At 41.8% G+C, this 25,590-nt stretch overlaps 2 protein-coding genes across 5 annotated transcripts in view; one reads left to right on the forward strand and one right to left on the reverse strand.

The window, feature by feature from the left end:
* Positions 1–25,590, forward strand: part of LOC137108352 (receptor-type tyrosine-protein phosphatase zeta-like) — a 73,717-nt gene that overhangs the window by 42,329 nt on the left and 5,798 nt on the right. Inside the window, exons 8-22 of one of the 3 annotated variants that reach the window (XM_067492779.1) lie at positions 2,514–2,664; positions 4,705–4,889; positions 5,185–5,311; positions 8,904–8,944; positions 9,035–11,327; positions 14,807–14,945; positions 19,235–19,323; positions 19,922–20,007; positions 21,251–21,271; positions 21,958–22,054; positions 22,513–22,595; positions 23,903–24,037; positions 24,258–24,392; positions 24,555–24,718; positions 25,070–25,205. In XM_067492779.1, coding sequence (XP_067348880.1) covers positions 2,514–2,664; positions 4,705–4,889; positions 5,185–5,311; positions 8,904–8,944; positions 9,035–11,327; positions 14,807–14,945; positions 19,235–19,323; positions 19,922–20,007; positions 21,251–21,271; positions 21,958–22,054; positions 22,513–22,595; positions 23,903–24,037; positions 24,258–24,392; positions 24,555–24,718; positions 25,070–25,205 — 3,882 coding nt within the window. The remainder of the gene's footprint in view (positions 1–2,513; positions 2,665–4,704; positions 4,890–5,184; positions 5,312–8,903; positions 8,945–9,034; positions 11,328–14,806; positions 14,946–19,234; positions 19,324–19,921; positions 20,008–21,250; positions 21,272–21,957; positions 22,055–22,512; positions 22,596–23,902; positions 24,038–24,257; positions 24,393–24,554; positions 24,719–25,069; positions 25,206–25,590) is intronic. The other 2 variants (XM_067492781.1, XM_067492780.1) reach the window with 2 other exon arrangements.
* Positions 23,141–25,590, reverse strand: part of aass (aminoadipate-semialdehyde synthase) — a 36,099-nt gene continuing 33,649 nt past the window's right edge. For both annotated transcript variants that reach the window (XR_010912188.1, XR_010912187.1), the window contains exon 32: positions 23,141–24,725. The gene's annotated coding sequence lies outside the window, so the exon portion shown is untranslated. The remainder of the gene's footprint in view (positions 24,726–25,590) is intronic.

A 25,590-nucleotide genomic window follows, 5' to 3' on the forward strand; every position in this document is an offset into this window, starting at 1 on the left:
TTGTGTGTGTGACTGCCCTCAGGCCGAGGATGATTGACAGCCGTACAGAGCCCGTCATTATATCAAGCAACTATTGGTTCACAAAAGGTCTTTACGGTATTTATTCTGAAACAAGGCAACACACACACACACACACACACACACACACACAGGTTTTTCACAAAAGGGTTTGAGTGTTACGCCTGCTGAGGCTCAAACGTCATCTTACGCAGACTCATTCACACTGAACACACAGCCGTCAAAAGGCAGGAGGCTTCACACACACATGTGACCCCCCCCCCCCTCATGACGACAAAAACAAAAACCTTTGTGTTTACACTGCATGGTTTGATCTAGCAGTCATGACGTCAACCACACACAGGACCCCAGCTGGTTTTTAAGTGAAGCAGTTTCACTTTTTGGGGCTTTAAAACTAAAGGTTAAAAAAAAAAGTCCAAGATTATATTACTCAAGGTTTTGTAATGTAGCCACTTTAACAGATGCTACTTCTACCAGGGCGACATGTCAAGTTGGACAAAAACAATATTTAGACATTGCTGGCATCCTGCTTAGGTTTCAAAGTACTGTTTCCTGCTGCAGAGCTATTTGACGAGCGGCTACATGACAGGAAAATTACAGTATTATGTATATTAAAGAAAGAGAAAGGAAAGAAGCTCTGACATAAACCATAAAGAAAAATTAAACACAGGACTTAATTTAGCAACTCAAACTTCAAGGATGATGAGACGAAATGCAAGAGAGGCCACAGAAAGTCTCCTGTTGCCAAGCAACGGAGAAGCTCAGCCAATCAGGTTGTCATGTGACCGTTGTTGGTTTTTACGTGATGGGTTTTTTTTTCACTTTTTATAAAATAAAGTACAATAACAAATAAACTGGACCAGGTTTTTACAGAATCATTACATTTAAAAAAAGTTCGATTTTTCCATTACCACTTTCTGTCTTTGTGGTGTGAGGACTACGGACGAAAATTAGCTTCTGGCTAATTCTGGCATATTTACACAACATCATGTATTTGCACGAGTCTTCAACAAAGAAGCTAATAAGTGAACTGAAACTTTTCATTCTTGACTTAACTGAGATAAATTCAGCCTATTCATGTTTTCCTCTTGCACCCTGCACCCTGCCGCTTCCAGGACTCCCCTGGTTTCCTGCTCTTTCTCATGACGTGTTTCAGCTGGTCTACATTCCAGCTCCGCTCAAGCTGCCAAAGCTTAATGGTTTAAAGTCACGACTTCAACAACCGCAAATGGCTCCAATGGTTTTGAATGAATGCGTGTGAGTGTGTGAACAGAGGGGAAGTGACTCACCTGAGCTGTAATAGCCTCTGCAAACCTCTTCCCTTCCACATTGTTGAGAGAAATGATGATGATGATTGATGATGTTGTTCGGAGTTTACGCCGTATTTTTATGCTGTCGGAAACACGCTGAGACCAGTTCACTTGACTTTCTTTATCAAAGAACATACTCTCTTTATTCAAAGAGTGCAGGGATTTTAGGCACTAAAACTTAAGTGAGAATGCTGAGTATTTCCTCTGAGGTATCTTGGAGAAGCTTCAGTCTGTGGGCAGCATCTTCTGTAATCACAGAATCTCTATCCAGTTAAAATCAGGCTTCATTTGGAGGTTATGCGTTTCTCGATTTTAATGGCTGAATGGTGTGTTTGGGCTCATTGACGACTGGTCAGGCACCTTCCTGATAGCACTGATAACAATCCAAATATTCCAAGAGCTTAAGTTCTCTATAGTACTGTGTTTTCCATATATATAGCGGAAGGAATCCTGGAACTGGTGCATGTGTTTGCTACGGTATCTGAGCGTTTAATTAGATTTTTGCTTTGCAATCGGAAGAGAACTAAAAAATTAACTTCTAACGATAAATCATCAGAGTGTAACTAATGTTATGATGATCTACTGATGTTTCAAGCAAAATCTGCCAACTCGGTAAAGCTGAACCTTTAAAGACCATGTGGAGCCGGACACTCATGGGAAAAGTCCATGTTTGGCTTCATGTGTTTTATTAACACACCATCTCTATATACGCAGGCAATTTCTGTTGTGTTGTGTTTCTTCATGTTGTCATTTCTCGACAACTAGTTTAAGTATGAGAGAGAGAAAAGTAACATTACTAATGTTGTTTACACAGTTTACAATTTGTCTTGTTTACGTTCTGTTTTTCGGACGTATTTTCATTCTTCTGTAGAAACCACTCACCCTCCATCACTTAAGTCACTGTGGGAAATGTCCAATAATCAGTCCGTGTGTGTTATATTCAATTCAATTAAACTTTATTTGTATAGTGCCTATTCTCAATGAAGGAGTTTTAAGGCCCTTTACAGAATGAAATAAAGACCCCACAGGTATGTAGCAAAGCCAGACCCCTACTTTAGTTTTAGCTTTGCTGCTGTTCCAGTCTGACTCTGATTTTCAAAGTGACAGCAGGAACATCATGCTGCCGTTGTGACGCTGCTAACACGGTTTTCTCACTGTGTTGCTTTGTGGTGTTCTGCGCCGCAGCTGGAGATGTTTTGTGAGGTGATGACGATGCAGCAGGCTGGATATGTGATGCTGATGGATTACCTGCAGAACAACTACAGGGAGCAGCAGGAGCAGTTCATGGGTCAGGTGTTCTCCTCCTACACCGGCGTAGAGGAGGTCCTCACACCAGGTACGTTTCGCCTACTTCGCCTATGTAGTTTGACTTGTGTGCACACAGCTCAAGATTTTTAATCTAAATAAGATAAACATCTGTTCTGAAGACTTTACATTACAGCTTATATTTTAAAGGGCAACTTCACCAATTTTCCACATGCTTAGGATGTAAGTGTACATTAATGCTTTTAAACTTCCCTATATTATAATATTTCTGGCTTCTAGCTGAAGAATTCCTCCAGATGAGTTTTTCATTATTAGGAGTTCAGATGATGTCATCTGGAGGAGCTCTGGAAAAGCAGGTTGACCACATTTACACACTTAATAGGAAGAGCAACAAGATGACAGAATCCGAAATGAAAGTTGCTCTGAGAGATGTCATCCGGAGGCATTTAGAGAGAGATTTTAATGTAAGGAAGGCAAACATAAGTTTAATGGCATTAATTTACACGTACTAACCACCGTAGAACCAAAAGAGGCAAATTCAAACTCAGTGAAGGCTTCCTTTCACGTTTTTTAAAGAGGAAGAAGAATGTGTGGAGAAAACAAAATTCATATCGTTGGTGGATGCAACAATAAGAAATGGTTGCCGCTGTTGTATTGAATCAAAATGTGTCTTGTTATAGTATTTGTGTTTTTTAGCTCTATTGTATTTCTATTGTTATTCCAAAGAAAGGCAAATAGTTTTTTTTTTTTTTTTTTTTAATTATCGCCTTTAAACAACAGGGCCATAAACTGCCTTAAATATGTAAGACAGAAATTCATAAAATGAAGAGTTTTAATAGAGTATTTACTTTATAAAATACAGTTTGATGGCACAGTTTCAGGGGTCTTCAACTATAATTCCAGGGGAGGGGGTCTGGTCAATTGACATGGAATTTAAAAACAGAATATAAACACATTAGTACACTGTGAAATTCAACATCTTCCCTGGCTGGGCTCTGGCTGAAAATACAGAAAAATCAGTCCAAATGGATCGAGTTGATCAGAAATGATGGCAAACGTGACACAGAGATAAGAATAGTATCAAAGTGACCTGAATAAAACAGCAGTGACAGTGAGAGGAAGGGTCAACTTGGTCAACTATGGATTTTTACACCACACGCTGGTTGGACCTGATAATTAGTAATGAAGTCGAATCGAACAGGAGGTAGAGGGAGAGTGATTTAATTTTGAGTCTTACGTTAGATTAAGTAGCATTATTGTCGACGTAAGTTTTGAGATATTTGTATTTTTACCTTTTTAAATGAAAAGTGCTAAAATCATGAAATACAAAATACAATTGTTAAAGTTAAAATTGGATGTTGATCTCCACCGTAGGTCGGCAGAGGACTTTTGCCTTATCATTTCTCCATCTGCATGAAATTTTAACAATTATGTCATGTTGCCATAATCTGGAAACTTTATAGCTACTCGAGGGGAAAGCGCGAGGCTTTTGTACTGTCTGCCAGATTTGAACCTTCTTATGATATTTTAATTATTGTTACTGAAACGCTGCTGGAAGCCACTGTATTATCCCGTCCTCGTCTGCCCTCTGGTGGTCGAAACCCCGACCGTCAAAAACATCAGCTTCATCACAGCCTTCGTCACTGTGAAAACAGAGGTTTAGGTTCAGGTCAGATGGACGAAGTGTGTCAGTGTTCGTCTGATATGATCCACGCTCAGACCCTTTTTAATCCGTGTTAATCCCAGATGCATTGTTTCTGCTTCTTTAATCTCTCCTCTGGCCCAGAATCTGAACAATTCACTCAGCCGTCATATGTTACTTTTATTTCTCTCAGTTAAAATTAAAACAAGCCCAGAACAGAATCGTTTGAAAGAAAAACTCAGTTATTTAATGGTGGTTTTCACAAACTTGAGCCTGATCCGTTGCCTCCAGCTGAGGGAAGTTCTCATCTAATCTCATACTTTCCAGTGCAGGTAAACACATTTTTGTACATTTCAGCAGTTGCTCATGTGATTTAGGACGGGAAGTGATGGGTCGGGACGGGCAGGAGACCTGGGAGAAATATTTCCTAACCGTTTTTTGGCATTTGCCTGTGTGTTGTTCTGTCAGTGTGCAGCTCGGAGCCAGAGAACATCCAGGCGACGCCCTACAACTTCAGCAGCCTGCTGGTGACGTGGGAGCGTCCGCGGGCCGTGTATGACGCCAGCATCGAGAAATACTCCGTCAGCTACCGACTGGCCAATGTAGAAAACTCTGTCCCCTCTGAATACCTGACTGATGGAGACCAGGATGTGGTGAGAAACAGAATCCACAACATATAATATCTATAACCACTTCCTGTAAGCAGCTTCTACTTCTAGTACTTTTAACTTATCCGAATTGTTCATTAAATATGTAAATGAGAAAAACCCTAGTGCCATTAAAGATCCCAAAGACTGAGAAAACCTATTAAAACAGCCATAAACACGCAGTCACGGACTGAGACTCTAAAGGGAAGAAAATAAAGCTAAACATTAACGCTATCATTTAGAAAATGGGATCATTTGCTGCGAGGCCTTCTCATCATTTTAATCCTCCTTCCTTCAACAGGGGGCGATACTCGATGACCTGTCAGCCAACACTAGCTACATGGTCCAGGTGGTGGCGGTCTGCACCAACGGCCTGTACGGACGTATGAGCAACCTGCAGACGGTGGTTATGCCCATCGATGACCCCGGTAAGCGTGACCGCGCCCAAGACCAAGTGTAGAGTTGACAGATGAACTCCTCTGCAGTTTTTTATTCTGTTTTTTGTTTTTGTTTTTTTCTCCAACTTTACACTTGAAGAGTAGAGGAAGAGTGAACCTACAGCTGTCTTTTCCTGACTGGAAAGTAAAGAAATGGTGCGACAAAATAAAATCTCACTGCAAATTAACAGTATAAAATGCTAAGATGGTTTTACAATAGTTTACTAAATCAAATGAGATGTGCAACTATCAGAGTCTTTTGGTATAGTTCAAATTATTATTGAATATTCAGCTGGTGGAATTTCCATTTCGGATATCTGATTAGATTTATAATAGAAAATTCCCATAAAAAATGTAAAAAAAACTCATTTAATATTGTCTATGTAAATATATTAGTTTTATACTTCAAAAATATGACTTATTATTTTATTAAATTTTTTGAGCCAAAAATTGGCTTCAAATTAAGAATATAATGCCAAATAACACCTAGATTGATCAGTATTGAAATATTGTTCAAAAATAGTTTCAATTTTAAGAAAAAGTCAGAAATGTTTGCAAACAACACCATAAATGTCACTTTAAACTAAAAAAGTAAAAAATACAGTTTGCACAAAATACCTAATTATGCAGGAAGGAATTTACTGCTTAAACTTCTTCTACTTAATATGTTTTATGTTCCAGCACGTTACTTTTATTTTAGAAACATTTCCTCATCCCACTGAACCCCGAATGATACGAATGATGTTTTTTGCTCCTCCTCTTTATCTCACTCTTCGCCCTCCCTGTCCTTTACTGTGGGGGTTTATATTTTCAGTTTTGTGAGGAATTAATCTCACACACACACACACGTTTCTGTGTTTTTTCTGTTTTCATTTTTCTTTTCTTACTGTTCCACCACTTTCTCTGTACTCTTCCAATGTGCTGTCTCTCTCCATATTTCTAAGATGAAAGAACACGCTTGGTTTGGGGTCAAGGGGTCATTTGCTGTGTCCCTACTTGTCAGATGGAAAGACGAGGTCGCCATCTTTGTTTTGTTTTTCTTCTTGTTCTCTCAGAGAGATGTTTGCATGTCTGCAGCAGCATTTTGTTTAGCATGGACTGGAATGGCAATCACAGTGACTTTGTATTCTGACTGAACTTTCTATTAAATAAACTGATACGTAATGTTACAAAGAACAGAAAATCCCCTGGATCCTCTTTCCGTGTCAGCTTGAATGAATGACTGATATTCTACAGTGTACAATAAGTTGATGGGGGGGGGAATATTTTGACACATCCAAAAACTAACATGATTGTATCTGGGAAAACAGCTTTTAGTGTGTGTAGGTGCACAACTGGAACTATTAGGCATTTTAGCTGTTTGTTAATCATTAGAACAATTCAATACAATTATCTCAAAACTTATCTCAAATTTGTTTTTCATCTTCAAAATTCTGCAGATGTTTGTTTGTATTTTTAGATATGATATGATTGGTAACATCAGGGGGGGAAAGCAGCAGGAGAACATGCATGGCGGCTGCTATACTGCTGGTTTTCACTGTGTTTCCTTATCAACTCTATCGGCCGAGTAATTTCCTGGAAATGCACTGGCTCACGTTTCATGGAGTGCTAGTCACAACCCATCGATGGACTTGGCTACTCGTTCAGTTTTATGTAATTGCTCTGCAGATGTCATGCTGCGGTTTATGCCTCTGAATGTTTGAAATGTTTGAAATTGTAGTTTGGAGATTCTGAAAACCATTAATTGTTCAGCTCTGATCACATGTATCATTTGGCTTTTGGTTGGACAAAATAATTAAACTCAAAGACTTTAGGTTCTGGTACCTGTGACATTATATTCAACTAAAGAGTTGTAGCATTATTTTAATCAAGGAATAGTTATCAGGGTAAAAATATTTATTTGTCCATTTGCACAGATAATGTAGTTTTTCTTGATTATCATACTTTTTGCAGTAAGAGCTTTCTGTAATACTGTATCACTGGTCTGCATTATATTTTGATGTGGATGTTAATGGATCATTTTCAGATGTAGTTATGACAAGATTTGGAGAGAAGATGATGTGCAAAAATAAATTACTCACTTGATTATAAAAGTAACATCATTCACTGAAGAAAAGACAGGAGGCAGAGCTGGAGGTAGCAGAGCTTAAGATGTTGAGGTTCTCTTTGGGAGTGACGAGGATGGACAGGATCAGGAATGAGGACATCAGAGGGACAGCTCATGTTAGATGTTTTGGAGATAAAGTCAGAGAGGACAGATTGAGTTGGTTTGGACATGTTCAGAGGAGAAACTATGAATATGTGGGTAGAAGGATGCTGAGGTTGGAGCTGCCAGGCAGGAGGTCTAGAGGAAGAGCAAAGAGGAGATTTATGGATGTAGTGAGAGAGGACATGAAGTTAGTTGGTGTGCGAGAAGAGGATGCAGAGGACTGAGTTAGATGGAGGTACATGATTCGCTGTGGAGACACCTGAAGGGGAACAGCCCAAAGGAAAAGAAGATCACCGACTGCCTTCTGTATCCCAACCCAATGCTCCACCACCGACCAGGCCCCAAATATACATTATGATTCATGACTATTTAACAGAGTCCAATCTAATTAGTTATTTTTTAATCCAAATTTTAATAGTTATATTTACATTAAAATAAACACATGCACATTTCAGCAATTCTATAATGTTATAGTTTTTCAAATAAAAAAAAAAATACATTATAGAAAGACGTGTCATTCTAATAATTATAACCAATAACATTTTTGTTGAGTGACTAAACCGAGCAGCAAGTGATACTTTTTTGGTTTAATTAAAACTTTTCTTTTGAGGTTTAGATAAAGCTCATCAACATCTACACAGAATTTAAAGTTCAGTCAGTGCGTTAAACTTGTAAAAACTCACCTCATGCTTCACAAACCAGTCTCACCCAGGTAAGAGCCACACCTGCCCACATGTCCCCCTCACGTCCCCGCTGTGTGCTGTGCGTCTCAGCTCGGTCAACGTACGCGGCATTTGCAAATAACTCTTGTGCGTTTGTTTTATCCCTCTTAGGCGAAAGACGGGCGGAGTTTGAACACCAAAAACTTCCAATCATGACAGAAAGTAGTTGCAAGTTGGCGCTTTCTAAATTGTTCTCTTGGCTCGTCTGGTTTTACAAGGAGGATGAAACAGAATTTGATTAGTTGCAAATGCATTGTCTGTGTTTGTGGGGGGAATCCATGCATGAAAGTTCCGTGTTCCTGACATGTTGCATGCAAGCATACGTCCTCTTCCCATTTTCTTCAGTCATTTAACATGTTTACATTCGTCGCATTCACTGTCAAATCAAGGTTTTTAGATTTAACGGTGCACTAGAATATTCAGAAACCTCATGTCCCAAGTTTGTGTCTTTGCATCTCCTTATTGTTCCAGTGACACCTTTGTTTGTTTTTTCAAATTGTTTTACTCCTTTGTTGTGTGTTTGCTTTTTTTTTTTTTTTAACTTTAGGAAATGAATATCAATATAAATACAAATGAAACTAAAGTTGACAGGACTTAAGCTGTTTCGTTTTAGGTTTTCCTCACTAATGATGCAATCTGTGCCCTTTTTCAGAAAACACGTTGGATCCCACTTCAGATGAATTTGGCAACGATGTAAGGACACACTTTAATTTTCTTCTTACTTTAAATTAGAACTAAGGTTGTGATTTGTTGCTAACTATGCAACTTTGCTCTCACCAACAGGACAACTACGACCCTGATCGGTCTTTGAATGATCCGGTCCAAACCGAAGATTACGATCTGGCTTCGATTCTGACAAACTCGCCAAGGACCCCAGCTTCTGGATCACCTCTATTACCCCTCCCTGGCATCAACACCACAGCAGCAGAGTTGAGTCCGAAAAGGACCAGCACTGATCCCCCCTCTCCCCCTCCGAGGTCCACCCAGTCTGGACAAGCATTGAACCCTTCACAGGAGACACATCGGAGCAACTCAACACAGCCACCAGGTGTTACCCTGCCACCTGAAACCAGAGGAAGTAGTGACTTCAGTGGGGAAGCTCCACTTGAGTCCACTACACCAACCGAGGAAGTCTCCCTTTCTCCTCCCACTTCTCCATTATACTCCAGTACAAAAACAGATGGTGTGTTTGGAGCCATCAGTCCAAACAAGGATGTTAGAACCACTACTCCCACATTCACCGGTGCAAAGACAAAGGGTGGTAAAAAGATTTTTTCATATGGTACCACTGTAGCAATACTGAGGTCTCATACCAGGGATTCGACAACATCATCCTCCTCCTTCATCCAGTCTGAGACCAACCAAGGCCTGGGACGTCCCATAAATGAAGACACCACCTCTGCACCCGGAGGTTTTTTAGAGATCCAAACTCCCCAACCTCCCTACTCAAGGGAAGCGGATTCAAGCAGACCCACGAATCCCGGCATGCTTGAAACCTCCATCAGGTTGAATGGCGTTTTATTGCAGACCATACAACCGCTTTCAAACGGTGAGCGCCCCTCTGTCCTTCCCTCCTCTTCCTCCTCCTCCTTTGCCTCCCCCCTTCTGTGTGACTCCGCGGACCCCAGTGCTGTACCTTCCACCTGCCTGCATGACCCTCCCTCCTCGTCTTGGCCTGTGTTGTCTACCTCTGCATCGGACTCCGAGCATGTCGCTACTGCACTGTTGTCTAGCAGAGACCCGGCTTCTCCTTCAACCCTTACGCTCCCTGCCTCCACCCTGCCTTACTCCTTGCCCCCCTTGTCTAGCTGGGAGACTCACTCTGTCTTCCCTGGTGCTGGGTTTGATAATAGTAATAGCGATGATGATTTGTTGTCTGGGTCCTCATCTTCGTCGGCCTCTTCAGGCGACCCCTCAGTGTTTAGCGAAACCCCACCTCTCCAAACAGTGCCCGATCCGTATGGCACCACCGTTGCCACTGAACCAGCCAAATCCTTCCAGGATCTGTCACTCTCAACAATGTCTCTGTCACTTAGCTCCACCCTCCAGCCTTCAGTTCTCCTCTCTAGTGACTTTACCCTTTCTGGGACAACACCTGGCTTTCACACTTCTTTCTCAGCTGGGTTTGAGGATTCAAGATACGCCACAGGGAGCACAATGGAGTCTTTTCTGCCTGAGGTCAGTGGTGATGGGTTTCCATTAGCTAGCGATGTGGATACTCTGTGTGGCTGTTCCTTGGAGCCATCGGTGTCCTCGTCCTGGTTGCATGCCTCTCCTCACATCCCCCTGCCGTCTTCATCCTGGGACTCTGCTAGCTTAGAGCTTTACTCTAGCATGGGCTTCCCCTCATCCTCTGGTGTTGGTATAGACAACCCTCTACACTCTCTATCTGTGCCAGTTTCTGATGTTTTGTCCTTAGACCAGCCTCTGCTCTCCCATAGTGCTATCTCTCCCTCGTCGACCTCTCCACACTCCAGCCTTCTCCAAGCCACCCACAGTGACCTGCCCGTATCTGTTGCAGCCACAGCACCTGGCATCAGGGATCCCTGGTTCTCGCCTTCAGATGGGAACTACACCCACCCTACCTCTGTCCCTCCGTCTTCACCCACAGCCTCCCCTTTCACCCCTACTCCAGAAGGGAATGTGTTAGACGCTAGCAGCAGTGCCTCCGGTTCGGCCCTGTTTCCTGACTCCCGGGAGGGTGTAGATCAGGAGTGGGAAAGGGTTCAGTCCTCTGCCTTTGAGGAAAGCACGCTACCCTATTCGACCAAAGTCACAAACACCGTTCCCTCGTCTTCAACCTCAGACCAGTCCGGTCAGACACCGGATGATTTGGAAGAACGCTCCTCTGCCTTCTATTTTGAAAGCGAGAGCGGAAGCGCCATCACCTCAGGGGTAGATATCATGACAACAGCAAATGTTCCCGTGGAAACCTCTGCTTCACCCTGGTCGTTGGGTGTGGAGGAGGAGAGTGGCTCTGGGCAGGGCGAAAGCCTGTACGACAACGAGACATCCTCTGACTTCAGTATCTCCGAGCACATGGACACAGAGTCTGAGGAAGAGGAGCCCGTTGCAGGTAAAACTAAAACGTCCATGTGGGGGAAAAGCTGTACTCATCTGCAAAATATCGAGGGATCAGGACGAGTTCTGGATGTCCGATAAACTAATCCATCATTTCTCAACAACAAAACTACATTTCATTGTTTTCCCCCCATTTGTGTCTGTGAAAGTAAGAAAATTCAGTCACCGATGGGATCCCATCTTCATCTTCATTTGAGGCTTCATAATTTCACCACTATTCATCTCTTTTTTTTATCTCTATGCTTATGAAGGGCAGGAGCCCTTAGCATGCATGTGGTGGGACGTCTGGTCCATGTCTGTCTATCACAGAGCTCACAGAAATGGAATTAATCCAACAAGGGCAACTGTCCAACAGTAGCAAAAAGTGGGAGTTACCGTATATATTGACTGTTTAATTACACGTGACAAATCAGCATCAGCTGCTTAATGATACTTTTTTTGTTGCTATGCATTTAAAGCATTCACACCTGTACACCTGAGTGTGTGACAGGCGTAAAAAAAAAACCCCTTAAAGTCTTACACACTGTCTCATTTGTACTGCAATATTTACTGCTTCTTGTTTCAGTCATTTGGTCATTTCAGCATATCAGGAATATGATGAAGGTCCAAGTGAATGAAACATGAATTTAACATGAAACTATAAATAGTGAAGTTCAAGTGACCGGTGTTACTGTGCACTTTCTGTGAGACTTTCTTTATTCTGAAGTAATTATCCTAAACTTTACATTTAGGCATTTGGCTGATGCTTTTATCCAAAGCGACTTACAAGTGAGGTAGAAAGCAGTGAAGAATCTAAGTCAAGGAGCAAACATGATATTATTATATTCATTAGACTCAACTTTGTTTTCAGCACTTATCCATTACTGGTAAAGATTTATGTGGTGGTACATGCAGAGCTGTGTGTCCAAGTTTCAAAACCTAGTGTCAGATCTGTCAGTAGCTTGAATGCTACTCAATATGGCCACTAGAGTGCAGCAAAGCTCTTCAGCAGGTTTACTACCCTGCACATCTGCACCACATCTGCCTCCCTGCCCTTAGAAAAAAAAACATAATCCTCACTACAATACAATGATTCACGAAGCTTTCAGCAAACAAGTGTAGAATATTATGAGTTCAACTGCTGCTACTGCTGAGTTTAGCGGAAGCATTGATGCTGGTGTGAATTTGCACTTTCTTGTCTTAATAAATAATTTAAAAATAATGCCCATTTTCTAATGTATACGTATTTTAAACTGAGATTTGTTGGATTAGGCATCCGCCACATCTCACACATATTTTAGTTTGTAGACTATTTCCTTCCTCTCAAACGGTTATAATTTTAGCTCATTTACATAAAAATCAGAGAGTGAGAAATAAGCTGCCTCTGTGCTTTTATGTAGGATGTGAGGTTTTACTTGTTTAAAACTTGATTTAGTTTATTCAAGGTCACCGACTTTTTCTTTTTGTCAGAAACATGCAGATTTATACTTGTTTGTTTGTTCTTGGTTTAGATTTTTCTTTACCAATAGTTTGAGACTAAAATATCCCCAAATGGAAAATGATCCCATCTTTCCCACCGTGTGTTCATGTCCGTGCCCCTGACCTTCCGACAGACAGATGCACAGTAACACAACTCCGTCTCCATTATTTAGTTCAGCTTCATCATTTCATTTGAGCTCCTTTCACAGGAAACTTTGAGCAGAAGTTTTGTGCACATATTTCTTTTCTTTGAGCAACTTCATGTCTTCATGTCTCCGCACCAAAACCAGTAACCTTTTCTCTCTTCTGTCTGGGCTTTTTCTTTTTCTTTGCCCATTATCATTGCCTGTGTGTCCGTGGATTTTTTATTTTTTTGAAAGGCAGACAAAGCTGGATGAATGATGGAAGGAATAGCCTTTACTCTGAGTGTGCACAGAAACGGAGCTCACACAACAGGTTGTTTATGAAGTCGTCAGCAGGGCCGACCCAGCCATTCACCGCCGAACAGAGCCGGTTTGTGCAGAGCAGAAAAGTTCTTACAAACAGCCTCTGTCAGTCAAGGTTAATCCACACTAGTGTTTCCCTCCCTAGTTATCAGACAATAAGGTAGAAGAAGATTCAGCAGCTCGGCAAGGTCAGGGTCTGTTGTCAGGTTTTTTATTTCCAAATTTCAAGTTACAGTTATGTTGTTTGATTGACTCCGGTTAAGCTTTGATTGTGTGCTGCTGCTGCTGCCGCTGTTCTCACTTGAACTGTGATGGACTTTTTTGATTATGAGTCTTTGTGCATCTTCGCATTTCTTTCAAGTAGTTGGGAAGGTGTTTTGAATGCGACGAGGTCCGTGTTTGTGCAGTAGGTGGCTGAATGTGAACGGTGGTGCATTGTGTTTCACTGCTGGGTTGTTAATATGGTTCATGTCTGACGTATAAATTGTTAGGGATCTGAGAACGTTGGAGTTTTAGTTCTAGCCAACAATTCAGGGAGGCCAAGCTGCTCTGGAGGCAGGAATGAGCTCTTTAGTTGAGGTTAACCTCTGTCAACTTAGGTCGTCCTTAGGAAAGGCAGCTATTTTAGGGAGTACAGCATAAACGCAACACAATACAGTACAACAGGGTGTAAAAGCCAGATTAAAATGCAGTCAGAGGTCCAGAGACCCCATTCAATCTGTGTGCATTAGGCATAGAGCCCCCATTAGTTCGTTAGACACCTCACCTCAACCAGAATCTGTAGGCAGTTCAGTACACGGGATACTTGTAAAAACTATATAAAGTACCTCAAATAATTTGCCTGTTGTGGATAAATGGCCGAAACACAGAAAAGCCAGATTAAAATGCATGATGAGGTTTGGTAAAAATAAGATGGATGTAGGATCAGTTAGGGGGCCCTGGGGGCTCAGATGCAGAAGGCCCCCGGGGCTTGAGTCCCACCCCACCAGGTGTGGACCCGCCCGGCCACCTTGGTGCCGGTTCCTAGCCCGGACAAAATGGGAGGGTTGCAGCAGGAGGGGCATCCAGGGGCCTCCCCTGAAAGGACAAGTCGAAAGCCGCTGATCATACTGAATTAATGACATTTTACAAGGATCAATGTTTGAAGCGGTTACATTCGCAATTTGACAAACGCATCCAACACAATAATTTAGCTAAAAGTAATAAATACATGTTGAAAAGATTAGAGGGTTTATGGTGGAACTTGAAGGCCCAGGTACACAACATCACATCTGCTGCTCCATGTGCTTGTTGTATCTCAAAGTCTAGTCATTCACTGAAAGCTGCAATAACATCTGGTTTAGAATCCATTTAAATGAACACATCTGGCTCATTGGTTGTTGTGAATATTTTAGGGACAAAAAGGTTGCAAACACACAGTGTGTTTTGTCTAAGGTTTCATTACTCAAATATCTGCCACCTCAGCAGCTTTTCCTCTTTGAAAGCACCACGGCCATCATCCAGTGGTGATTCCTTTTCGTCTCCTCTGCTGTAGCTTTAACGTCCATCCTGTTCTGTTGAATGTCTCCAGATGCCAGTAACAGCAGCCACGAGTCTCGAGTTGGTTCGATCAGGGAGAGAGAGAGGAAGGCTGTGGTCCCTCTGGCCATCATCTCCACCCTCACCGTCGTCGGCATTGTCGTCCTCATCAGCATCCTCATCTACTGGAGGTGACTTTATATTGAATTTATTAAGATTGTTTTGCCCACTAAAGCCCCGGAATATGATTGTCTGGTTTTTCTGTGCGAAGGCTCTTTCGTGTTTAATATTTAATCCCAGTGTGGTGAAGGTACATGTGCTTTGAGTGAACTGCCATATAGGATATGACCCGTCTCTCTAAGAACACACTGAAGTGTGTTTGAATAAACTCAACCTTGAGCTTAACGTCCCCCTACATACATCAACCTGTGTACTCACTCACCTCGTTTCCCACGCGTGGTGGTGGGCGCACACAGTCGATTTACAGGGTATTTAAGTAAATTGTGGAGCAGCAGAACCACACTGTACAAGAAGGAGGAGGAGTACAGGCCTTTCTCAGGTATTAATCATTATCAAATTACAACAAATAAGTTGGAAGAATATGCAGTAGTAGTAGAAAAATATATATTTTAAATGATTCCGAAAGAAAATGTTTATGGGTGAGGATTGGAATTTTAGTAGTATTTGATCATTTCTAAAAAGGTGCAGTCCACACAAACAGTAACACTAGACACCAGAACCAGAGACGTTTGTCTTTGGAAAGAGTCCAAATGTCAAAGAACGCACACAGCTGGCGTCTCCGTGAACATGCTGCTCACGTTCTTGCAGCAGGTCCAGTCACCTGGCATTAGCGTCATTTATATCTCAGGTCGGAATTCAACGTGCTGCTGAAGACATTGGCCATGTTGGTGTATTTTTACATTTCTTAAAACGCGTTTTGTCAACTTTCCCTTCAGGCAAATAGCACTAACGCATTATCAACTCTGACGCCAGCTTTTGTCCTTCGGAATTACAACCTTTGAAGAATGAGGACAGTTTGCTTAAATAAGGCTGTTTGCCGACACTGCTTGTTGGCTCCTGTGGTTTTGGACTTTTGGACAGTGTGAAAGCACCTTGTCAGTCACTGCGATATAAACAACACTTTACATCTACAGATAAGTCACACAATCCTTTTCAAAGTCAGTCTGACGAGCTTCGACCCGATGCGACTTTCTGCTGCGTTCTTCTGGGCTTTAGACAGGATGAAGTCAGCCGGGAAACGGATCCAAGCTGCTAAGGATCCTGGGATTAAGAAAAGTATTTCAGTTTTCCTCTGTGCTTAAAAGCTGCCTCTTGACAGGAGTTAACTTGCCTGATGTGAAGGTCTGCTGCTTATGTTTTCTGGCTTTCTTTGTGTTGGAGAAACCTTTTCATGACTCTTTGGAAAACTGTATCTCCAGCCTTCCTCCATCCTCACTCACTAAATTAATGTCACTCCAGGTTTTTTTTTACATTTGTCGGTTATTGCACACGCACCTTGCATCACATCCTGAGTGGAGGAGCGACTGATGCCTCCAGCCTCTCACACAGCCCCCAGGTCACATTTTCTAAACTGGTGGCTTTAGTCAGAAGACTCTCGCATTTGTCTGGGGAGCGTAATCTCCTTGAACACGAGCTCAATCTCGATCTTACATTGTGCCGAGCGTTTTCATTTGCGCGCGTTTGCTCAGCACCAGCCCCTTCACAAACAATGTGAACGAAGCCTTTCAGGCAGCGCCGCCCCTCCCCCTTTTGACACTGGAGTGTGTGTGATTCCCCTCAGCTCACCTTGAAAGATGGGGTCTTTAGTTCTTCGTGTATTTACATGCACGAAGAACTGGATTTGCTGGCAAACACGGGTTTTTTTTTTTATGCCTAAACAGGAAATGAACTGTTTCTCCTGTATCTGAAAACATCATCTGCTGTGTGTTGGGGGAAAAAAGCTGCACACTCAGACTGTGAAATAAGCAACTTCAGAAAGCCGATCAACGCGTTGTCAAACGTAGTGATTGCACACTTCTCATTTGGCTTCAACATATTGTTGGTGTTTTGCCTTCTGCTTGTTTTTATATCTCCGAGATCGAGCAGTGCTAAGCGGGTAATAGGGACCAGCAGGGGCTTTAATCCTCGCTGAGGGATGTACCTCACTCAGCGGCGACCGTCCAAAGAGGGGTGGGGGGTGGAAAAAGGACATCCGTCTGATTATGTCGGACAGGGGGAATCGTGTCAGCGTCTTGTAGGACGAGCGGCAGGAGGCCAAACTGCACTAATCCTGCTGGTGTTTTGTCCCATTTCGCTCCCTGTGACTACACGCAGCTCATTTGGACACTGCGGTTGTGCATTTGAGGTCCAGCACTTTAAGAAGATCTCGGTGGACTTTTTTAAAGCTGTCACAAAGGTACAGAAAACAACGTGACCCTGCAAAACTAGCACAAAAGGACACAAATTGTCTACAGAGACTTGAAATGTTTAATTAAAAACATGAAACAAGACATGAACTAACCATGAAGTTATAGCACAGAGGGAGACAACAGCTCACAACTCCAGAGATGAAAGACGACATTTAAGCGCCACATGACAATCACACAAAAGGACACAAATTGACTAGAGACTCAAACGATGATTATGGTAATTTTTTTAATCTTTTTAGAGACATAAAGTGCTCCACAACAGCCCCTTCACAAACAATGCCCCCAGTGAATGAAGCCTTTCAGCCCCTTTCTGACACTGAAGTGTTTCCGACTCAGTTCACCTTGAAAGACGGTGTCTTCAGTTTTTCTTTTGTGTACGTGCACGAAAACCATAAAGTGACCACAGACGGACACAAGTACATGGAGACGAGCGTTCTCAACTTTGTGGCACACGACAATCACACAAAAGACGCACAAACCAACCACAAAAGGACCCAAATTGGCACATGATGACCTGTGTGTGTGTGTGTGTGTGTGTGTGTGTCTCGCAGTCAGAGGGTCATATGTAGCAGGGGTGGGCTGTTCCTAGGGGCCCAAGTCCTTCTCGGAGAACTCGGTAGAAAGACCACTAAGAGATTGAGCGATTTGTGGTTAACTTGTTCAAATTCCTTCGCATTCAAATTCCATAAGTTAACATTCAAAGTTTGTTGCATTCATGGTTGTTTGTAGAAATAATTCATCTGCACTGCACCTGCCGACAAACGTCAAAGAGAGAGTCAGCGAAAATGTTTGGTGCCAAAAAGAGTGAGTTTGTTAATGAACCTGAACATGAACAGAATCCGATTAGTGTCAGTCTCGATAGTTAAACAAGGAAAATAAAGTCGATTTGTCCTTTTAAGTTATGCTCCGAGGTGACGTGTCTCACACCTGCCAGAGGACGAGCACTGAACGCACCGAAGGTGGCAGCTTCCTGTCCACCTGTCCAGTGAGGTCTGACGCGTTGGGCTGAACGTTTCCGGTTCCTTTTGCAGCCAAACGTGGCCACAATGCAACACTTTCTCCTTCATGCTTCACAGCTTCAGATCATGAGCAGTTTGTTCCTTTCTCCAAACTCTCTCTGTTTTTCTGGCGCAAATCTTGGCCTCATCTTGTAACAGGGGTTTTCTTCGAGAACTCCATGTCCAAGTCTTCCTGCTTTTGGGACTTGCCAGTGATGTCTATCTGTTCATAAACCCGTGGTTGACGGTAACCTGCCGCTTCACAACTGTTGTAAAGAGGTTTTTCCTGAGCGGATGGATTTTCGGGCTAATCATGGCCTAGTGACAGTGACTGTCCAGATACATATGACCTGACTGTATATTAACGTGTGTGTGTGTGTGTGTGTGTGTGTGTCCTTGCTTCAGACAGAAACTGGCATTTCAATAACAAATGATGTTGAAGCTTTTCGAAAGAGTAAGTTTTCATCTTTGAGTGAACAATAAGAGAAATACAAACTTCACCAGTGAAAGTAACTAGTTCATGAGACCAACGTTGATTCCTGAACTGCTGAACGGCGAAACCCAAAAGACCACAACTCATTTCTGTCCGTCTGAGCAGATTCTCCAAAGCATCAGTCTTTAATCCAACAGCTCGGCGCCTTTTCTGTGTGTGTTTGTCAGTGATAATCCCTGATGACCATTTCTGGCTGAGACAACACAGGCTCATCAGAGGAAATCTCATCCTTTTAAAAACTTGTCGAGGATTAACAGAACATCTTTTTTTTTTTTTTTTCCCCTTGTGTTTCTGGGATTACGACATGTTCTCCAAAATCTGGGCTAAAGCAGAATCACATGAAAACAGAAGCTTCTTCTGCCTCCGTTCAGTAAACTGTTGTTGCTTTTACATTTTCTCTTTACATTGTCAAATTTCAAATCTATTAGATGACTGCAGAAGATTCTTGCCATTTCCGGACTTTCACAGAGGCCTTTAGGGACTAGATTTGGCCACTTCATTTAAAAGACAAACATCAGAGGATGTTTAATATGTTAAATGTACGTGTTTTTTATCTGCAGGGCCTGTTTTCAGACGGCTCACTTCTACATTGACCACAGTTCATCACCCAGAGTCATCGCTGCTCCGTCCACGGATGGATTAACACCTGGTAACACAAACGTTTCTATATTCTCAACCTTATGAAAACAAGGTTTTGTCTTTACTCTCTAAAAAATGAAAATCCTTTTCCTAAAGAAAAAAAAACAAAAAAAAAAACGGTTGTAATTTATTAATTTCCTCACCATCTTCAATTAACCAAAAATTCTAAACATGTCACAACTTTCGGAAAACTGCTATTGCTTTGTAAACGTGTTCAAATTTACTTGTTTTTACCAAATATATCTCAGCATTTAAATGACTGAAACCTTTCGAGAAATGGCCTCAGACTTTTCAAAAAGATCCCATTGAAATACATCATTCGTCTCATCAATTTCCAAAATGTCCTAACTCATCCACAAACATTCACAAATAAAGTGTCACTTTCCTAAAATGACGGCAATGTGCAAAAGTCTCCTCACTATTCGAGCTTTGTCCTGACTTTCTAAGAATATTTCTCTTTCCAAAAATGTCCACAAAAGCTATAATATACTATAATTCTGACAGTGATCATGTAATTACAGTCTGTAATTACTGTAAAGTAATTTAAAACTTTTATTATTTTAATCTTAATTTTTAGTTCATGTTTTGGATGTTTTTTTATCTTCTAGACGAGCAGACAGCATTTCCAGTCAAAGACTTCATCAAACACGTGGCTGAACTTCACAGCACCCAGGGCTTCCAACAAGAGTTCGAGGTCTAAAAACACCAATGTTTTTCCGTTTCTTTACGGTCTGATTGTGGTGTGTCTGTCTTTGTGGGAGCTGTGGTTGTTGTCATGTTGTCTGCATGCTGCACGATGACTTGTGATAAGACCACATTGGCTTGTTGGAGGGGCTGCAACATCACATTGCTCCATTTTACTAAGGATTTTAAATTATTTCTCATCTCAGTAAATGTCGCAGCCCTGGTTGAGCTTTGTTGTGAGGAGTCTGACGACTTTCCGTAGAACCATCCGTCAACTGGCTTCACACATCAAAAAAGTCAAACGTCCAAGTTGTTTTGTTCTGAAACTGACACCAAACTCATAGACTTTGACTCATAGTTTTCTCATAATGATCACAAAGTATAATTCCTTTCCTGTAGTTCTACATTCCTCACTGTCCTCATATGGCTTCACTTGCTAACACCGCTCTGTCAGTTGTACATGTAGGTTAGTCGGTTTCCTAAAATCCTTTACTGCAACACATGTAACCGGATTCCAAAGTAAAACAAAACACTGGCTGAAGAAAATTAAACTGATATATGAAAGAGACAATATATTCAATTCCCAAAAGTCCTTTGTACAGTTAATATCTATATATGAAGTAATAATTATTATTAGCTCTGGAATTTTTACAGGTAAATTATTTTATGCAAAGATTTAGAAAAAAAACTGCAAATTGATTTATTATATAGTGGCAAACTGATTTATGTTCAAAAATGATTAAAGAAAGAAGTTTATCATTTACAGTTGGGTGCAAAAGTTTGAGATGCTTATGAAAACTTGCTCCTTCACTGAACATAATGTTGCACATTAAGCTGGTAGAAATATTCCTTCATCATCAGAAGTAACAAAAAAACTTTTTTTATTTAAAAAAAAAAAGTACGATAATGAAAATTACATTATTCCAAAAGTTTGCATCCCTCTTGATAAATTAATTGAAAATTAACTTGAGGAACATTTGTACCAACTAAATGTGTGATTTTTTTTTTTTTTGACATTCAAAATAGGGGGATGCAAACTTCTACAGGTTCATTTTCAGTTTTTCACGTTGGTTTGCTTTGGATTGATTTGCACTTTGTGTTGGCAGTAGCATGAGCCGTTAGCTGGATCAGTTGTTGTTGTTGTTGTTGTTTTGTGCATTTGTCTTGTAATTTGTATTTTTGCACCTCTTTGTTTGACTGTGTTGTCACGGAAACGTCCTGGCTGCCTGCTGCTTCCTCACCCTCATCATTAGATACTGAAGGAGAGTTACGAGGTAAGACGCTCTCCTCCTCATTCACTCACCAACTTTGCTGCTGCACACAAACTGTAGCTGTGGGTTTAGTATCCAGTTATTGTCTTGTCTTGTGAAGTGTTGTAGTTAATGTACAAAGCATGTGGAACAAGTTATGAATATATCACAACAGGAGGAGCCAAAACAGACTTTACGCTGAGAAACACTTGCATTTTTACTGATATTTGTACTAAATAATGGTACGAATGAGGCAAACGGAAGCGGTACACAAACGTTAGTACCCATGTAAAAGTAGAAATATTTGCCAGATACTGTCTCTGAACACTTTTCATTGTGTTTGGAAGGTTTGTCTTTTTACTTAATCATAGGACGATAATTGTCATTTAGTTTTCAACCCTATTTCATAAAACGATGACAACATCCAGGTCTGTAGCTCAGTAAGGTTATGTTGGTAAGGCAGTCGTCCACGGACAAGAGTCACTGGTTTGATCCCCGGTCCCAGCTATACGTGTCTGGGCACTGAACCCCTAACCCCAGCTGTGTAGTGCGGGTCCAAAGCCAATTGCGTCAACGTCCACGTCTAAACTAATACAAGAACATTTTCATTTTTAAGCTAAACAAGATGAACATTGTGTAACCTGAAACTACAGCAGTACAGTTGGGTTTGAACTCATTTTCAAACCTCTTGTCTTTGTGTGTGTGTGCAGGAGGTGCAAGCGTGCACAGTGGACATGGGGATGACCACTGACGGCTCCAACCATCCTGACAACAAGACTAAAAACAGATATAGCAACATCCTGGCCTGTGAGTAACACCGCACGAATACGTTCTCACTGCACGACACTGTCTCATCAGAAGCTGATCAGACACAACCACGCTGTGCTTTGCGCTGATTCGGAGCTGCCAATCACTCCGTTCATTATGATACATTCCAATCAAAGCGCTCACACAGGGACAGTCAAAGCTGAAGAAGATTTGTTCTTGTGTTTCACATGAATTTTTCTTGTGCTGCTGTGCGTGGAGCCACTGCAGCCAAGACCCCAGTGTCACATTAGAGCACGAAGTTCACATATACACAGCTGTGTATGTACTGATGTTTGTATCCAGTCACTTCATATAAAGTGTTATAAAGAGGGGAAAAGAGCAAACTGAGTCTGATTTTAGTCCTTTGTAGGATTCGTTGTCAGTAGGGACAAATACAGGATAATGGCACATTTATCAGAAGTTATCAGTGTGTGTGTGTGTGTGTGTTTAATCCTCAGATGACCACAGCCGCGTCAGACTTTCTCCACAGGCTCACAAAGATGGAAAGATGAGCGATTACATCAACGCAAACTACGTGGATGTAAGGAGCTGTTTTATTTCTACGTTACACACAAACGCTCGTTTCAGCACACGTTTTAATTTTTATATATCCTCTCTCATTTCCCTAAACCAAACTGCCCCCCCCCCCCCCCCCCCCCACCCCGCTTAGTTCTAACCCTCATGAGGATGCTGTTGTTAAAATTCCTCATTTCCAGCATCTCGTCGTCGTGTGAAAGGCAGAGCTGCCACAAAACCCCCCCAGTGAAGAGCCGACATACAGGTTACAAAGTTGGTAAAAGTGCTTTGAGCATCTCTCCAGCTCGCACCTTTGTCTGCGTCTCGTGTGAAGGTTGATGAATGGTTGCAGGGACTGATTGTATGCAGCCCTCACCTGAGACGCTTTTAACTAAACTAAATGGACTCGTTAGATTTTGGCCTGCGCCTAACTTTTGAGGTAAAAGCATCATCATTCTTCCGGTCTTTTATTTTGAAATAATTCTTTACAGCCCACAACCTTTAGATTTTCAAGAGCACGGAGCTCTCGGGTTTGCAGCCCTACTTTAATAACAGTTTTAATGCAGGAAATGTGTATCAAACCGCATTTATTCACAAATGAAAATGTGTAGTACTGTAGTGTGTCAGTTAATGTGTAACACAACTTGGATTAGAAATGTAGTGGAAAAATGTCAAAGCAGCCAAGTAATGTACAAATACATGAAGAACGCATTTTAAATTGGTGTGGATTTGATTTGCGTGTAGCTAAAATCATAAAGCATTTTATTTCCATGTGAAAGTTAAAAGCTTTATTAGATGATTTTGATAACAAGCCAAATCCCCCCCCCCCCCCCCCCCAAAAAAAAAAAAAAAAACCAAAACCAGCTCAGGGTAATAAAACATCTGACATCTATTTTACTTAGTCTTATTTAATAGAACTGGTTCCTTTTTCCATCCTGCTGCTTCATTTGCACAGTTCTGAACAGAGCAGTAACATGTGGGTGTGGACCAAAACAAGGGCACTAGAAACCTTCACTTGGTGGGGTCTTAGCACGGTCCCACACACCCCGGAGTGTAGTGATCCAAACTGGATCCGGTTCAGAACAGAGGATTTTTACTCAACATCTGTGCAGTTGATCCATGTTGAGCAGTTTTCACTTATAGGACACCTCGAACGACCACAACGATTCTTCTTCCTGTGCTTAGTGCCGTGATCCATTAGCAGGTCCACATACAGGCTGGTCCACTGGCTCGGACCAAATGAACCGTAGCTTTGGAAACGACCAAAAAGTCAGGTTTTCGGCATCTGCTGCCTTTTTCTTTGCCAAGCTCGTAGCTGTTATGTTTCTGCAGGGTTTCAAGAAAACCAGGTCCTACATCGCTGCTCAGGGTCCATTGAGGTCCAGCACTGAGGACTTCTGGAGGATGATCTGGGAGCAAAATGTGGGCGTTGTCATCATGATCACTAACTTGGTGGAGAAAGGAAGAGTGAGTGGCCAGACCTCAAATTTAATCACATTTAGTTCCTGAAGTTTTCTGTGCTTAACAAATTAAATGCATCAGATTTCAAGCAACACTTTACTGGCTACATACTTAAAGCACTTTATTCATGTTAAACACGTAACTCAGGCCGATTTCACATTGGAGTTTGTTCACTGTGTACCTGCTACGATATAGAAAGACTAAAAAGACTGTGTCGTCCTTTCAGAGGAAGTGTGATCAGTACTGGCCGATGGAAGTGCAGGAGGAGTACGGCAGCTTCTTGGTGACAGTGAAAAGCAGCAGGGAGCTGGCCTACTACACCCAGAGGACCTTCACCGTCAGGAACACCCAAGTCAAAAAGGTCAGATGACTCACCCAGTCTGTCAAAGTGATGTCATTAAATAGAATCGTCAAAATTCGCAAACACCTTGTTTTGTCCAGAATTGGACAGTTTGAAAACAATCGTGCACCAGCCCCCGTTATGTTTACGGATGACTTTCGGTTCGGCCTCGTCTACCTGCAGGGCTCCCAGAGGGGACGGAGCAACGGGCGGACCGTGACACAGTACCATTACACGCAGTGGCCCGACATGGGCGTCCCAGAGTTCGCTCTGCCGCTGCTCAGTTTTGTCCGCAAGTCATCAAGAGCCAGGACAGACGACATGGGCCCGGTGGTGGTGCACTGCAGGTATGATCTGAGAAAAATGGATGACATCAGCTGCATCATTATTATACACATACATATGGCAACACGCACAAAATATCACACGTTGACTCCTATGGGAAAAATCTGTCATTGATTAAACGTATTATTCTAATGGAACTCAGTATATATACTGAGTATTTTTGTATAATATGAGTATTTAATATAAGCAAATTCACTGTAGTGTTCTGTGATGTCCAAGCAGCCTCGTGTCCCCTTGTAGGTTTCCCAGCATTTATATGTTTTGTTGGAGTTCTGTGGGAAATGCTGTCTAATAGTAAACTCAAATACAACTGAAATCTGATTTTCATTTTCGTCTTCCTTGTCGCGGTGCAGTGCGGGCGTTGGCCGGACGGGCACCTACATCGTTCTGGACAGCATGCTCAAGCAAATGAGCGACGAAGGCACCGTCAACATCACAGGCTTTCTCAAGCACATCCGCACACAGAGGAACTACCTGGTGCAGACCGAGGTCAGAGGTCACACAGCAAAAACAAGCATGTTCCCATCACACTAAGCTGTAGTTTGAGGGCCAGTTAGCAAATGATAACATGCTAACACATTATTCTAAAGATGGTGATGTAGTGATGATGCTAAACTTCAGCATCACAGCTGTAGACTTATTGATCTGTTTTGATATTATGGAATCAACTTTTATTCCATATATCAACAATTACAGGTTATGGCACCTAATCTGTTTCAACAACATGTCAAATACCCTCTCATCAATAACTTAATATCAAAAGAAATCTTATTTCACATAAACCAAAGTATATTTTTAAAAAGTAACCTAACACTCGTTGGTTTAAGAAGAAACATGATATGGTGAAATACTCTCATTTTTACAAGACACTGAG

The sequence above is a fragment of the Channa argus genome, chromosome 23 (genome assembly GCF_033026475.1).
Source record: "Channa argus isolate prfri chromosome 23, Channa argus male v1.0, whole genome shotgun sequence".
NCBI lineage: Eukaryota > Metazoa > Chordata > Actinopteri > Anabantiformes > Channidae > Channa > Channa argus.